The sequence below is a fragment of the Tenrec ecaudatus genome, chromosome 4 (genome assembly GCF_050624435.1).
Source record: "Tenrec ecaudatus isolate mTenEca1 chromosome 4, mTenEca1.hap1, whole genome shotgun sequence".
NCBI lineage: Eukaryota > Metazoa > Chordata > Mammalia > Afrosoricida > Tenrecidae > Tenrec > Tenrec ecaudatus.
Window position 1 is genome coordinate 777,963 of NC_134533.1, and position 14,813 is coordinate 792,775.

The 14,813-nt window shown below is 59.3% G+C and overlaps 1 protein-coding gene across 4 annotated transcripts in view; it reads right to left on the reverse strand.

The window, feature by feature from the left end:
* DEAF1 (DEAF1 transcription factor) overlaps positions 1-14,813 on the reverse strand; it is a 29,018-nt gene that overhangs the window by 12,470 nt on the left and 1,735 nt on the right. For 2 of the 4 annotated variants that reach the window (XM_075545146.1, XM_075545145.1), the window contains exons 2-10: positions 12,700-12,797; positions 10,849-10,978; positions 10,443-10,589; positions 9,884-10,023; positions 8,080-8,145; positions 7,179-7,241; positions 4,018-4,144; positions 3,135-3,263; positions 2,468-2,596 (exon numbers count right to left, since the gene is read on the reverse strand). In XM_075545146.1, coding sequence (XP_075401261.1) covers positions 2,468-2,596; positions 3,135-3,263; positions 4,018-4,144; positions 7,179-7,241; positions 8,080-8,145; positions 9,884-10,023; positions 10,443-10,589; positions 10,849-10,978; positions 12,700-12,797 — 1,029 coding nt within the window. The remainder of the gene's footprint in view (positions 1-2,467; positions 2,597-3,134; positions 3,264-4,017; positions 4,145-7,178; positions 7,242-8,079; positions 8,146-9,883; positions 10,024-10,442; positions 10,590-10,848; positions 10,979-12,699; positions 12,798-14,813) is intronic. The other 2 variants (XM_075545147.1, XM_075545148.1) reach the window with 2 other exon arrangements.

The window sequence follows — 14,813 nt, forward strand, 5'->3', positions numbered from 1 at the left end:
GTGTGGTGGGCGACAGGTGCGGGAACTCCGGGAAACAAGCTGGCACCTGTACACCCAACCCTGAAGAAAGGACAACCACACATTACGGGGGGCACAGAGGGGGCTAGGAAAATCAGATCTCCGCCTGCAGAAGGATGAACCAGGGCCCCCACCTCCCACCATGTCCAAAACCAAACTCCAGATGGATCAAAGGTCTGAAGGCAAGCCCTCCCGCCATCGCGTCAGCTCCACATCCTCGTGACTGCCCAGGACAGGCTAGAACTGCCCCCTCCTGGGTTCCCCCTCAGAGTGGCTGGTGGGTTCGAACTCTGACTCTGTGGGCTAGCAGCCCAGAGTCAGCTACGACACAGTCAGGCCTCTCTAACATAAACCCTGGAGGCATAAAGACCATCAGTGGGAAAATGGGGACAAGCTTAAGGGCCCTGAAACAAGGCATAAGCACAAGGAACCACACCCATGCCACTCAAGGTGGAACGGAGCTCTGGGGCCTTCTGAAAACAGGACATTTATGCACACCCAGGCTTCATCGAGGGGTTGGAGGAAAATGATATCTCACAAGGAGGCTAATTTTAAAAATTTACGTTTAAAAAAATTTACAGAAAACTGCAAATAATCGTTTTTAAGAAGGCACAAGACACAAACAGATAATTTGCTAAGATGGCACCCAGACAGCCAACAATTATAAGAAGAAATATTCCTGGTCATTGGCAAGCATAGAAATACAAATTAGGACCAGGATGAGACACCACCCACACTGACATTCTAGCAAAACTAAAAAAACCCACAAAACAACAAGTGCTGGAGGAGATGTGGGAGACTGGGCACTTGTGCATGGCTGGAGAGGCTGCAGGACCATACAGACGTGACAAAGACAGCTCGGCTCTTCCCCAAACAACTGTGAACAGAGTAGAACTCCGGCAATCTTTCCACTGGGTTTACACCCCAAAGAAACAAAGACGAACCCCGAAGACACAGATGCTCAACTACGTTTTCTGCAGCGATTTCTGTAGCAGCCAAAAGATGGAGACAACCACGCCCCATCTGTGGAGGATGGATAGAGAGACCCTGGGCCCATCTGTGGAGGATGGATAAACAGTCAAGACAGCGGAGTATGCACTGCCCAGAGGAAATCTGCCGCACAAATCCATTCTTTCATGTGTCACAGATCAAGGTGTCGCCCTGAGGACCAAGGGTCCCTGGCCCAGCCACGGCATGCTCCACCAGCAGACAGGCATTCAGAGCCTGGACAGCAGATAAGCACGGCGGAAGCACCAGTGCCTTGGGGAAGCATGCGCCATTGCCACAGTCGGCCAGAGAATAATCCAATCTATCCCCAAATGCCCCTCGCAGCGACACCAGTGACCCTCGTCAGGCGGGACCAGTTTCTGGAGAAGGACCTCATGATGGATACGTGGAGGGGCACAGAAGAGAGGGAGCCCAATGAGACGGACGGACCGCGTGGCTGCAACGGTGGACTCAGCTGGTAGACAGTGAGGGGCTGGCGCAGGATAGGGCGGAGTTCCGGGCAGCTGAACAGAGGCCATGCATCAGCTGATGCAGCAACAGCCCTTGCTGCTGGCAGCTTTCTGGCTGGGTGGGAGGTGTGGCTGTGTGCCTGTGTCCATCTGAGACCACTTTTCACAGTGAGATGTCATTGCGGTCTTTTACATACTGCAGTAAGGAACAGTACTTGGCACGGCTCTCACCAAAGGAGTAGTGGAGCATGTACATAGGGGTCCCAGAGTCGGAGAGGAGGGGCAGCAGGAGACGGACCCTGGTCTAAGAGGCCGGACGCAGAGTGCCATGGGAGGGCAACAGGGGCCCAGCCCAGGTGAATGGACAAGCGCAGTAGGGGCCCCACCCCCAAGCAGCAGCGCTCCCCGCTAAGAGGGAGTGACACCTGACTTGCTGCAGTGAGCCTGGAGGAAGTGGGAAAAGAACAGACACGCTCCCAGAAGAGACCATGAAGGGGTAGGCTGGGGGCGAGGGCCCCAGGCCAAGAGGCAGAGCAGGGCACTGCGCTCTGGGTCTGCCTCTATCTGCTTGGGATGCCAGGGAACAGACTCACCCGTGGTGGCTGGCAACCCCCCCAGAGCAAGATGAACTGCCACCGGTCAGTTTATAAGATGTGGCATCAAATCACAGACACAGACAGGTGTGCCTGCACCAGGGTCAGGGCCTGTGCACCACGCTCGCCTGGGACGCACTCTCGCTCTCTGCTAATAAGCTTGCAGGAGCAGACAGCACTCGGGCCCTTGCTCCTAAGGTGTCAGGGCCTGCCACCGTGGGCAAAGGAAACATCAGGGCTGTGAGAGTCAAAGCAGGGCACACAGCTTGTCAGCAACCAGGCGCGGTGTGCCCATAAAGCCTAAGGACCCCACAGGCAGGGGCTGCAGCTTGCTGGCTCCTTCCCTAGTGCATCCGGGAAAAAGCCTACTTTCTTGAGAAGCCCCTCCCTCACACGTACCGATCTTGGGGTGAGACGTGGGCAGGGCGGCCTCCGGGAAGGGTGCCATTTGACAGTTGTCCTGGTAGCCAGGGTAGTGGGGGTCCGGGTGGCTCACCCTGCATGGGGGCTGCACACCTGCTTCCTGCACTGTCGGGAGAGAGAGGACAGGAAGCCTTGTGAGTGGTGCTGTCTGAGGCCACGCCAGTCCATGACACAGTGGCAGAGCTGTCAGATTGGTGGCCCAGGTTGGCACCACGTGCCCTGCGGCTGGGCCCCTGCTGGGCCTGTAATACCCAAGCTGCCTGGTGGCCGGGACGGAACCCACAGCCAGACGCAGGGTCTGAGTGCAGGGCCTGCTCCACCCTTGGCACAGACGTACTGTGAGGCTGCGAGGTGGGGCCAGGCCCTCAGCAGAGCTGCGAGGACCCCGGCTCTAGCTGTGCCCATCACTGAGGATGAGGGTGGCAGCCTCAAGGGGTCTGGGCATCAGCAGTGCTGACTGTGTGTCCACTTCTCTCCCAGCAGGCGGGCTCTGAGTCCCAGCACAGCCTCACCCACCTGCCCCCCTGTGAGTAACAGCCCAGTCCATGCCAGCCTCCCACAGTCTAGGGCACAGGATGCCCAGCCCACCAGCCCCAGGCCACCCAAGGCCTCGCCACGGCCCTCATGTGGGTGGACCACTCGCCTGTGGCCCCAGCGAAGACATCGCCCTGGGCAGGGCTCTCCGAGATGACGGCTGTGGCCTCCACAGTGGACGTCCGGTCAAAGGTCAGTGCGCCAGAGGATGTGATCTGTCCTGAGGGGGTCACCGTGACTGAAAGGCGGAGCTGGGCTCAGCAGGGCAGCGGGGGTCTGGGAAGGCCGCCCCCATACGCCCACCCCCTGTGGCCAGTGGGGCGAGACTCTCAGCTCGGCCTCTCATGTACTCATCCCAGCTTGTGGGTCCAGGCCAGGTATGTGCACGGCCAGGCCAGGAGACAACCTATGACAGCCATCGTGTGGCTGGGTGAGGGCAGCAACCTCGTCTCGGGACACTGCAGCGCTGCACGGGGTCCCTCCCGCAGGGTGTGCAGAGCGGCCTTGGAGTCACATGCCAGGGCCTCACCCCATACCGCCCACGAGTCGGCGAGGCAGAGCCAGACTGACTGCACCGCATCCGGGCCCCCACATGGCTCTGCCTGTCTCTAAGCCTCCGCCCCCCCTTCCGGACACTACACCAGCTCTGCAGACAAGCGACCACACCAAGCTGGCCGACTTGGAGGCAGGGGAGGGCCCCGTCTCCTGGGACAGTGGCTCTCCTCCATGAAAAGCTATTTCCAGGGCCGTGTGGTCCAGCCTGGGAACACCGTGGGCACGCACGTCCCAGGAAAAGCCATTCCCCAGCCTGGAAACGCCTGACCATGACACCTACATGCTGGTGCTTAGAGGAAGCAAGGAGGTACTGCCCCCCCCCGCCCCTGCCCCTCCAGCTGTGATACCAAGTCAGAGCCACCACCACAGGGCACAGGCACAGGGCTGTGAGTTACAGGGCTGTGGGCCTCAGGGGTCCTCCTGGCAGCAGGACTCACAGGTGGTGGCGGCCGTGGCCGGGAGCAGGGTGATGTTTTTGGGAGACTCCTTCTTGACCTGCGCCGTGGGCAGCTCGTTCTCCTTTCTGCGCCGTTTGTACGGTACAAAGAGCCTGACGGGTCCGCTCTGCGGGGGAAAGGCTGGTCAGACCTGGCAGGTGGCGTGGCATCCTGCTCCTCTGGGCCGCCCAGTGGCACCAAGAGCATCTCACCCAGGCCCCAAACTTTTGGCTGACAGCACCCCAATGGAAGATGAAGCAGGGGTGCCTTGAGGCACACACATGAAAAGTGTCTGCTCCCCTTTTTCACAGCGCGCGTGCACGCACACACACACACACACACACACACACTAATGAAGCAGACACTTTTAATTTGGGCCACCAGCCTGCTCCCTAGGCCGTGTCCGCACGTGGAGCTGGCTCTTCACAGAGGCTCTTGGACGTGTCGTGTCTGCGTCACATTTGTGGAGTTTTCCGTCCCTGCCCCCCTCTTGCCTTCAGGTATTCTTGAGGTGTGTGTTGGTGGGGTAGTGACGCTCCCTTTCCCTGAGGCTCTGCTCGTGGTTCTGTAGCCCTTGACCCTGTCCAGTGGCACAAATCTCCACCAACCTGCAGGCTCGCGCCGCCTTTCTCCTGCCGGCCCAAACCGATCCACTGACGAGGAGCTTTCGATCAGTCCCCGTACGCTTTCGTTCCTTTTCAGTGTACACATGTGTCTGTCTACACATGTGCCTCCTGGCTGACATACTGTCAGCCCCCTCCTGCGCTCCCTTGGGCGCGGTCTCCCTGGGTACTCCGGGCATCTCTGTGCTGGTGGTTGGAGGTACCCATGAACTGAACATCCAGAATGGTGGCTGCTGGCTGCTGCCGCCGCCTTCGTTTCACCAGCGTTTGTTGGCTGGCTGGCTCCTTTAGCAGGCGACTCTTCCCTGGCGCGGAATGTCTGCCCTACACGCTGGCTGGGGTGAGGGCACATGGGCTCCAGCACTCGCCCATGAGTGAGGACTCGGGGAGACCCCCACTCTCTCAGGCACCGTTGCCAGGAACTCAGTCTGTGCAGCTCTGGCTGCCCTTGGGCAGGACGCGCGCTTCACTGGGCATGAGGAGCCCTTCTCGTCCAGGCTCCCGTGGGAGCCCACCCCGGCGCACGCACACGGCGCTCCGGGACTCCAGCACCGCTGCTCTTGCTGAGACGCAGCAGAGTTCCTCAAGGGGACTGATTTCTTTTTTAAATCTTTTTTGACAGTTATGCTTGCTTCTCTGGGAGCGGTTCGGCGGGCTGCCCACGCTGACATCCCGGGAGACTGCGAAGGGGCTTGAACTCTGAGGAACGCGGAGCCTGATCCCGGATGACGGGCTCGCTTGCATTCTCTCCTGCGGCTTTCCTGTTCGGCTGAGCCCATGATGCGTTTGAGTTGACTCTGCGGAGACGGCTCTTCAGGCCTTGACCTATGAACCTGCAAGGATCTCAGCACCTGCTGGCAAGGCCGCCCTCTCTGAGCCTGCAGCTGCTCCCACTGGCTCCGCCTCCGGACTCTCCCCGTGATTCGGATCTGTGCCCTCCCCCACCCCACCCACGCGCTTGGCAGCTGGTCTCAATCAGGCAGGGCGGTTCCTCTCACTTGATTCCCTTTGCTTCCCGCGTGCATACCAGCTCGTCGGCTCGTCAAGATCGGCAGGCATTCAGCTCGGATTCGGCCAGGAATGGCATGAAGTCCACTGAGCAATCTGGGAAGCAGGGCCGTCTGTACGTCTGTCCTACTACTGTGAGCCCGGCGTGCCTCTCCAGTTTTCAGATCCGGACTCATTTTCTCTAGAGCAGTAGTTCTCAACCTGTGGGTCACAACCCCTTTGGGGGTCACACGACCCTTTTACAGGGGTCAGCTAATACACCCTGCATAGCAGGTACTTCCATTGATTCATCACAGCACAAAATCACAGTTCTGAAGCAGCAACGAAAAGGGTCAGCACAACCTGAGGAGCTATGAAAGGGTCGCAGCGTGAGGAAGGTTGAAGGCCACTGCTTCAGAGTCTCACATATTGGCTGCTCCAGGGGGACTTAACATTGACTTCATTCATTTTCACAAAAATATTCTATCGGTTTTTCCATGCTAAGCCTGTATATGAACCTGACAATTTCATTTTTCATCTAAAAACATAGTTTGTCTCTCGATTACACTTGCTCTTACATCTTCTAATAATTAAAAAGACTAGTAATAAGTTGGAGCTCTGGGGGCAGGCTGGTTACGAGGTGGGTTGCTAACTGCCACTCCACAGGAGAAGGATGGGCTTTCTACTCCCGTAGAGAGCTACAGTCTCGGAACCCGCAGGGGCAGTCCTACCCCGTCCTACACGGACTCTCGGAACCCGCAGGGGCAGTCCTACCCCGTCCTACACGGACTCTCGGAACCCGCAGGGGAAGTCCTACCCCGTCCTACACGGACTCTCGGAACCGCAGGGGCAGTCCTACCCCGTCCTACACAGTCTCGGAACCCGCAGGGGCAGTCCTACCCCGCCCTACACGGACTCTCGGAACCCGCAGGGGAAGTCCTACCCCGTCCTACAGGGACTCTCAGAGCCCGCAGGGGAAGTCCTACCCCGTCCTACAGGGACTCTCGGAGCCCGCAGGGGCAGTCCTACCCCGTCCTACACGGACTCTCGGAACCGCAGGGGCAGTCCTACCCCGTCCTACACGGACTCTCGGAACCCGCAGGGGCAGTCCTACCCCGTCCTACATGGTGTCTCGGAACCCACAGGGGCAGTCCTACCCCTCCTACAGGGTCCCTATGAATTGACATCAATTTGATGGCAGTGAGTTTGGATTTGGGAGTAATCAAGTTAAAATAAGGCGAGCTCATTAAGCGGCTATGAAATTAATGTTTAAACCTTTAAATTTTATAATGTCCAGCACTAAACCCAGAAATCCAAATCCACTGCCATCGAATCAATTCTGAGCAGCAATTCCACATAGGGTTTCTGAGACAGTACACGATACGGAACCAGAAGCCTCAGTTTCCTCAGACAGACTTTTAGGGTGGGGGTGGAGAGAGGGTGCAGTGAATTAGTTTATGCAGCTCTTCCAGCCCAGATCTCCCACTCCCAGCAAACGACATTTCCCCGCCTGGGTCTGGGAAGAAGGGAGTTGGTATTGGTCAGATTCACCTGTGAGTGATTGCGAATAGAATTCCTGGGAATGCCTTCCTGCCGGGTATGAAATGAGTCCTCCTAGAAGCAGGAGGAGGGATGTCATCACTGGCAAGAGCCAGGAGTGGAGGGTCCCCACACAGGAACCTCCTGGATCCAGAAGACAGTGACGCCGTGGGCAGAACCGGGAGCCAGGACGCGGACAGAGAGATGGTCCCCCCGACCCACGGAGCAGTGCAAGCCCAGTGCTCTTGCGCAAAATCAGCATAGCACTTTTGAAATCTATATAGCAACCTGCGTAGCCAAGTCAATGACAGTGTGCTCTCTCTTTTTTTAAGCAATTGACTCGAGGCAGGGAAATATAAGTATTTCAAATATAAATGGAAAGTTCTAGGTAACGGATATCAGGGGCTCAAGTGGGAAGAGAATGCGTTGAAGATGATGATGATGGCGGCATATGTGCCAATGTGCTTGACACCCTGGAGGAATGTATGGAGTGTGATAAGAGATGTAAGAGCCCCCAGTAAAAGGATTTAAAAACGTCTCTGTGAGTAGATTCAGTGCAGGATGTTTGTGGGAGTGTTAGCAACAGCAAGTAGCACCTGCGTAAGCACTATAGAGTTTCTCAATTTAATTTTGGGTTAGCATGGAGACACGGTCGGAGCCTTTATGACTTAAGACTCCCCTAATGGTCTGAACCCATGCCTGTGTGAGGCTGGTCCTTGTTTGACAACAAGCGTCTGCATGAGACAGGTGTGACGGGGACACAGGGATCACCCCTGGGTTGGAAAGGCGTGAAGCCAAAGGGAAGGCCCGAGGCAGAGGCGAGGAGAGGTGGGTGGACGATGGCGACACCTGCAGCCACCGCCAGCACCACCACGGCACCCTCCCCGAGCCGGGCAGCTTTCCGACCACTTACTAGGCTCATGTCATCGCAGCAGGCAGCGCAGGTACAGGAGGCAGCATGCGGGTTCAAGATCCCGTCCTGCAATCGGAAACCAAAATCTATCAGCAAGCCGAGACGGGGACGGATGCGCAGGGATACACATCTCTGAGGGGCGGGGCGCTTGTTGGAGAACCTGAACCTCCTCACACTGTCTTCTCTCCAGCCCCCGGCTAATGGGTGCTGCGGCTCTGTCTCATAGCGACCGTGCGTGAATGGTGGTGGGTACTTAGCCTTCTTCTTCTGAGAGGCCCAGAGACCCACCGTGTCCATTCACTGGCCACACCAGAGCTGACTGCAGGCAGGGACGAAAGCACCATTCTCTCCCACAAAGGGAAGTAGAGAGAAGGGTCACACTGGCCCAATAGGAAGTCCTGTCTTGACCCCAATCAATTGCATCACTGTTTTTATAAACTATTCTTAAAATTTAATGACTTATTTGAGCTTTTCAACAGCACGTCATAGGCCTCCTGACTCAGTTCACCCCGATAACCGCTCAGGGCTCCATTGCCAACCCCACTTCTGGCCGGTTTCCACAGCTTCCTCCATCCAGACCCTCTGAGCTCAGCCTACATGAAGCTGCCCTCTGTCATCTTCAGTGGTGGTCATTCTAAAGAGGAGGTGACTTCTCTTACAGACCCACAGTCTTGGGGTCCCACCTGACTCCATCTGACCAGTCGGTCTGGTCTCCTCTCTGATTTGGGCTTAGTCCCACATTTGTCTCCCAGCCACAGGGGACCTTCCCATCCAGCTCTGGTCTCAGGTTTGTGGGGCTGCTGCCTGTATGGTCAGTCGTCCACTGGACTGTGTCCTTCTTGATACTGCTACACTCACTTCACTAGCACCCTGGTTCCAGCCACAGCTTGGAAGGCCTCGTCCCCAAATCAGTCCTGCGGAGAGGGCGGGAGAGGCGGCCCGCTGGTAGAGTGGAGGCCCGAGAAGTTGCTGGAGGAGTTGGGCTTGGAGCTAGAGGGAAAGCTTTTCTGTCTCTGGCCAAGGCTCACAGGCAGGGAAGGTGGAGCTGAAGAGTTTTATAGCCCTTGGTGGAGCCGGCAAAGACCAGGCTGAGGGGCTGCAGGGCTGAGCTGGGGGCAGTGGGGGCTATCTGTGGGCAAGACTGTACTCTGAGCCTTTCCTGATCCTGCCTGCATTCAGCTGCTTGTCTCCAATAAACCCGGCCACCCTGAGCATGTTCTGCACGGCTGCTGCACTGACTCGGCAGAGCCAGCAATGAAGTGGAGGGTCCTGGGAGGGTGCCCTGTCACGATCAGAGAAAAGGCAGGTTGGAGGCTGGAGGTGTGTCTGACCTCACCTCACAGAAATCTATCTGCCTTGGGCAGCTGATCCTCACCCCACCCTGCCCATTTCACAGGAGACCCCGATCCTGCTCATCTTGCTCCTGTGATCTCACCCCTCACTACAGGGCTGCATCCTGTGAGGGCCGGGCCTGCCCTCTGCCCTGCTGCAGGGAGATGCAGAGTGCCGCACTGCATCACGTCCGCCCCCTCCTCCCCCAAGGACTCTGCCCCGGGAGCGACCTGGACCAGGCACTGCAGCGGGCGGCCTGCCCCGCACCCCTTGTCGCCACCCCTCAGGGAGGACCCCCGCCCCGGGAGCGACCTGGACCAGGCACTGCAGCGGGCGGCCTGCCCCGCACCCCTTGTCCCCACCCCTCAGGGAGGACCCCGCCCGGGAGCGACCTGGACCAGGCACTGCAGCGGGCGGCCTGCCCCGCACCCCTTGTCCCCACCCCTCAGGGAGGACCCCGCCCGGGAGCGACCTGGATCAGGCACTGCAGCGGGCGGCCTGCATAGCGGATGCTCCTTTTCCAGTCCTTACTGCTGGCTCTCCCGGCCATGGCTTCAAACTCCGTGGGGCTGTACCAGTTCTCGCCCTGCTTGATGCAACGCCCCCGACCCCCTGAAACGGCACGCGATCGGCCCTGCCGGGAACTGTTCACGTTCCCCCACGCCTCTGGGGACCCCTCCCCCTGCACCACCCTCCCCATTCCACCTCCTATCCGGTCGCCCAGGCTCAGACAGCACCGGTAATGTCCACCCGCGGCTGGACACACCGACCTGTCCTCCCAGCCCGCAGGCCACCTCCTACTCTCAGGTCTGCTGCTAAAGCGCTCTCAGCCCAGGCCCGCCATCTCCCCACAGCCTGGGCTCCAGGGCAGAGGTTCTGGGCACTGATGCGCTGGCGCACCACAGCCCACAGGTCCGAGGGGGACGCAGAAGCAGGGTCCTGTCTGAGGGGAGGGGCCCTGTGCTGCTCAGACCTGGACAGCAAGCCCTGACCCTCACCCGGCCACGCCCTCGCCTCGGCCACGCCCTCACCTGAGCCGAGCCTGTTCTTGTAGAGCGTACCGCTGATGTTCCGGCAGCGCACCGGGAGCTCGCTGTCGTAGACCGAGGGGTCCCAGTTATACTTGGTCCCACCTTTCTCTGGGCCGGGGGCTACAGGGGGTGGAGGAGACTGAGGGCCTTAGACAAAGAGAGCATTTTACAAAGAAGAAACACCAGCTGCATCCACCGCCAGCAGGGAAGTCGCGGGGCACAAGGGGGGTGGGCACAGGGGGGCACCGGACAGGAAGGGAAAGCCCCATGTGAGTGAGCTCGCGCGGTCCCCAGGGAGTCACCATCGCTGCCCTTTCTCCCTGCGAGCCCGACCCCGTGGGCGGCAGACTAGATAGAGCCTCAGTGTCAGGGCCCACACTGCCAGCGGGTCCACAATGACGCCTACCCGGGGTCAGAGGCGCCGACGGTCCCTTCAGGCCGGTGGCCTCCACGATGCTCCCGTCAGCATGGACGACGATCAGAGTGGCCTTCTCGGTGCTGAGGCTGTCCCCAATCTGAAGGGCTGTCCTGCCTGACTGCAGAAGAGAGGAGTCTGCCTGGGTCTAACCCCACGGGTCACAGGGCACGCAGGGCAAGAGCCGCAAGTGGCCCTTTGCTCAAGTGCCCCCATTTTTTGAAGCTGCCACTGGTCAGCAGACACAACACACGGTGCTGGCCACCACTGCAGCCCTGGCGTCCCATGGGCCAGCAGCCTCCCTGTGGGAGTCCTCCCAGTGGCTCTCAGGGAGGGGGTAGGGCTCCCAGGGCCAGAACCCTCAGAAGTCCCTCCGTGGCCCACGCTGCTCACGCATAATCCAGTGTGGGCAGAGGCCTACGTGCCTGGGCTGGCCCCACTCACCCTGTGAGCTCGGCAGACCCCCACCCTCTGGGGCCAGCAGGCACATACAGCCCCCAGCGTCGTGCCCACCCAGGGACAACCAGAGCCTCCAAGGCCGGGTACAAATCCAGTACCCGCAGCTCTGAACACTTCTGTCTGAGAACAAACTGGCGGCGGCAACGTGAGAGGACAGACTTGGCCCGCACCTGCTGGCGCCTGTGCATCCACAATGCCTGCAGCTCCCAACAGGACCAGCCGCGTCCGCAGGGCCCTGGCCAAGAGGACATCTGAGAGCCGTGAGCACAGGAAGAGGAGCCGGCCACCACAGGTCTCAGGGGATGCCGAGGCACTCCCACCCAACCCCAGGAGAATGGCTGAGACGGATAGCACCTCCTCAGTGCAAAGTGCACCCACCCCCGGGCCCACCTGCAGCCTCTGAGGTAGCCCCAGAATGACAACCCATGCCCCCACATGAACCTCCCAGCTGCCAGCAACCCACATGCACGTCAGCAGACCACGGTGTGACTGTGGACGCTGTGCAGTCAGCAGTGAAGGCTGCCGCCCCGCCCTTGGGGCCCTGCACAAAGTACCGAGTCTGCTTGGACCCAGAGTGACCCAGCCGGCACACTCCCACCCCAGCCAGCCTTGGAGCCCTGACACCGAGCAAGGCAGACATGGCAACCAACACACTGCCAGGCACGGCAGACAACGGCACACTCTACTGGACATGGCACACACGGCACAGCATGCTGCCGGGGCCACTGGGGTCACTTCCAGAGGCGGTGAGTCAAGTCTGGGGGTACGCAGCAGAGACTGTGGCTCGGGTGTCCCAGGGTGGTAACGTGCTGTCCACACTGGCTGTGGCTACTTGGGCACCCAGCTGCCGAGTCTCATGGACTGAGTAGGGATGAGAACAGAGCTGTTCCTGCACCCAGAGAAACCACCTGGGGGCACGCCTACCTGCCCAACACCCGTGTGCCTGCACTGCCACGAGGTGGCTTCCTCTGGGACCCTGTCTGCAGAAGGTCTCTCTCATGTCACTCGAGTGAGAAGTGAGAGGTGTGAGCAGAGCACAGACGTGGGCAGAGCCCTGACTCACTGACCAAGGCGACCACTGAGTCTCTGACCTGCTGGACACCTCTGCCCTGGCCACGAGTCAAGGCGTCGACCTGGCCACATGTTCACAGGCCCTCCTGCTCTCCCTGCCCAGGGATGCTCAGCAGGGCAGGGTCCTGCCTTGTTCCACAGCCCTGCTGGCAAGAAGTCTCCAGAAACAGTGCCCAGGGCTTGGCCAGGCGCCATCAGGCGAGGCCACAGTGAGGAGCAGACACACATGGCCTCCTGGGGCTCAGGTCCCAACACTGCAGTCAGTCAGTGCTCAGAAAGAATGGGCGAAGCCCTCCCCTCGGGGAGCCTTACCAGCATGTGTCCTGAGATGGACGCTGCATTGGCCACTGACGTAGTAAACACATTGTCTGCAGAAGCACCCACATTGGCCACCGTCACCGTGGTCACCTCTGTAACAGAAGACATCCAACTGAGCACGACTGGAGATGGGAGACCACTGCATCAACAGCAAAGTGAACACAGGCCCCCTAGCAGGCGCCTGCCCCAGCAACCCCATGTGATGCCCCCACAACTGTCCCTGCAACCAAGAGCATGCCACCCCACAATTGTGCTTGCAACCCAGAGTGTGACCCCCTATAACTGCCCCTGCAACCCAGAGTGTGAAGCCTCAACCGTCCTTATAACCCAGAGCGTGATGTCCAACTGTCCCTGTAACCCAGAATGTGACACCCCAAATGGCCCTGTAACCCAGGGCATGACGTCCCCACAACTGTCTCTGTAACTGCAGGAACCTAACATTCCCCAACCACGCAGGCCCTGCTCGAGGAGAACGTGGCTGACCAGGGTCTGCACTGGCCCTCAGCCACGCATCATGACATATTACACGGCACCTGTGGGGCACAGCCCACTCCGATGCCCTCATTAGCCAGATCTAGACAAGGTCTAGCAGCATCCCCACAGAGCCCTGCTCCCACCTGCCCAGTGAGACACCTGGGCTGGCTTCCTCAGACCCCCACTAGGCCCCACCTCACCGGGCATTCTCTGTGGATATGGAAGGGAGCAGTCACCCACCTCACCTCCTGCCATGTGTCCTGAGTCACAGGCCGGCCAGCTTGGGCACAGACATAGTGCCAGCCCCCTCACCTGCACTGACACTTTGAGCCCAGGCCAACCTGCAGGTCTCTGGAATGCTCTGTCCCCAGAAGGTCCAAGTAGGTGCTCAGAACAGCCTGGCTGGATGAAGCCTACACTTGCCAGATGGCAGAAGCACTTGCCCACCTGCATGGTGGACCTACCCACAGCTCACTTGTGCCATAGCTGGCCTCCTGTGTCATCCTTGCGAGGGAGAACACTCACATTGGCCAAGGAGATGGGAGGGCACTGGCTGACCCAAGGTCAGCCCTGAGAGGCATGGAACGCTGGCCAGACAGACAGCACCCTGAGTTACATACACCCGGGTGCTGCATCCCCCAGCATTGGAAAGAGCCTGCTGGTCAGAGAGGGTTCTCACCAGGCCAGATGACCAGAGGCACTGGGTTGGGCACATACCGCCACAGGCCCAGCACCCACAGTTGCTATCAGTTCCAGAGTGTGCTCAGTGCCCAGTGAGGATTGGACCTTCAGGGCAGCAGCTGCTAGTGGCATGTTCCCTGGGGGCACCAACCTGGCTCAAAGGTCAGTTCCCAAGGGCTTTAGGCTCCCCCCCTCAGGGATGGCTCCCCACGGGTCCCACCTCAAATGCCATGGGTGCCCTGGGTGACCAGTGATGGGTCACCACCCCCCAGGAAGCACAGAGGAGAGGTGAGAAGTTTCCAGAGCGAATGAGGATGAGGTAGGAAGGGCAGGGTGGGACACGGGAGGGTGCAGGGGGCGGCAAGGAGGGGATGGGCTAGCTACGCAGAGCAGGCCAGGACAGAAAGGCTCGGCTGGCACAAGAGGCTGGCTGTGCGGGGCAGGTGTGCAGACAGGAAGGGTCCCAGCTAGTCATGTGGGCAGATGTGCAGAGCATGTGAGCAGGTAGAAGGGGGCAGGACTGGCTACACAAGTCAAATATGCACACAGTTGTGCAGCACAGGTGTGCATGTAGTAAAGGGAGGCAGCAACAGAGGGGAGGGACAGGTGTGCAGGTAGAAGGCAGCAGGTCTGGTGGCACACATCACATGTGTAGACAGAGGTACAGAGCAGGTATGAAGGTAAAAGGGGGTGTGGCTGATCATAGAGGGATGGTAGAGAGGGGACTGATCACTGAAGGGGGATCAGATGTTCAGGTAGAAGAGGGCAGGACTGATCACTGTGGGGGGCAAGACGTGCAGGTAAAAGGGGACATGAGTAGTCACAAGGGTTAGGTGTACAGGTAAAAAGGGGCGGGGCTAGTCATGCAAGTCAGGTGAGTAGACTGGTGCAGAACTGGTGTGCAAGTCTAAGGAGCGGTGTTGATCACTGGAGGAGGGGCCAGGGATGTTGAT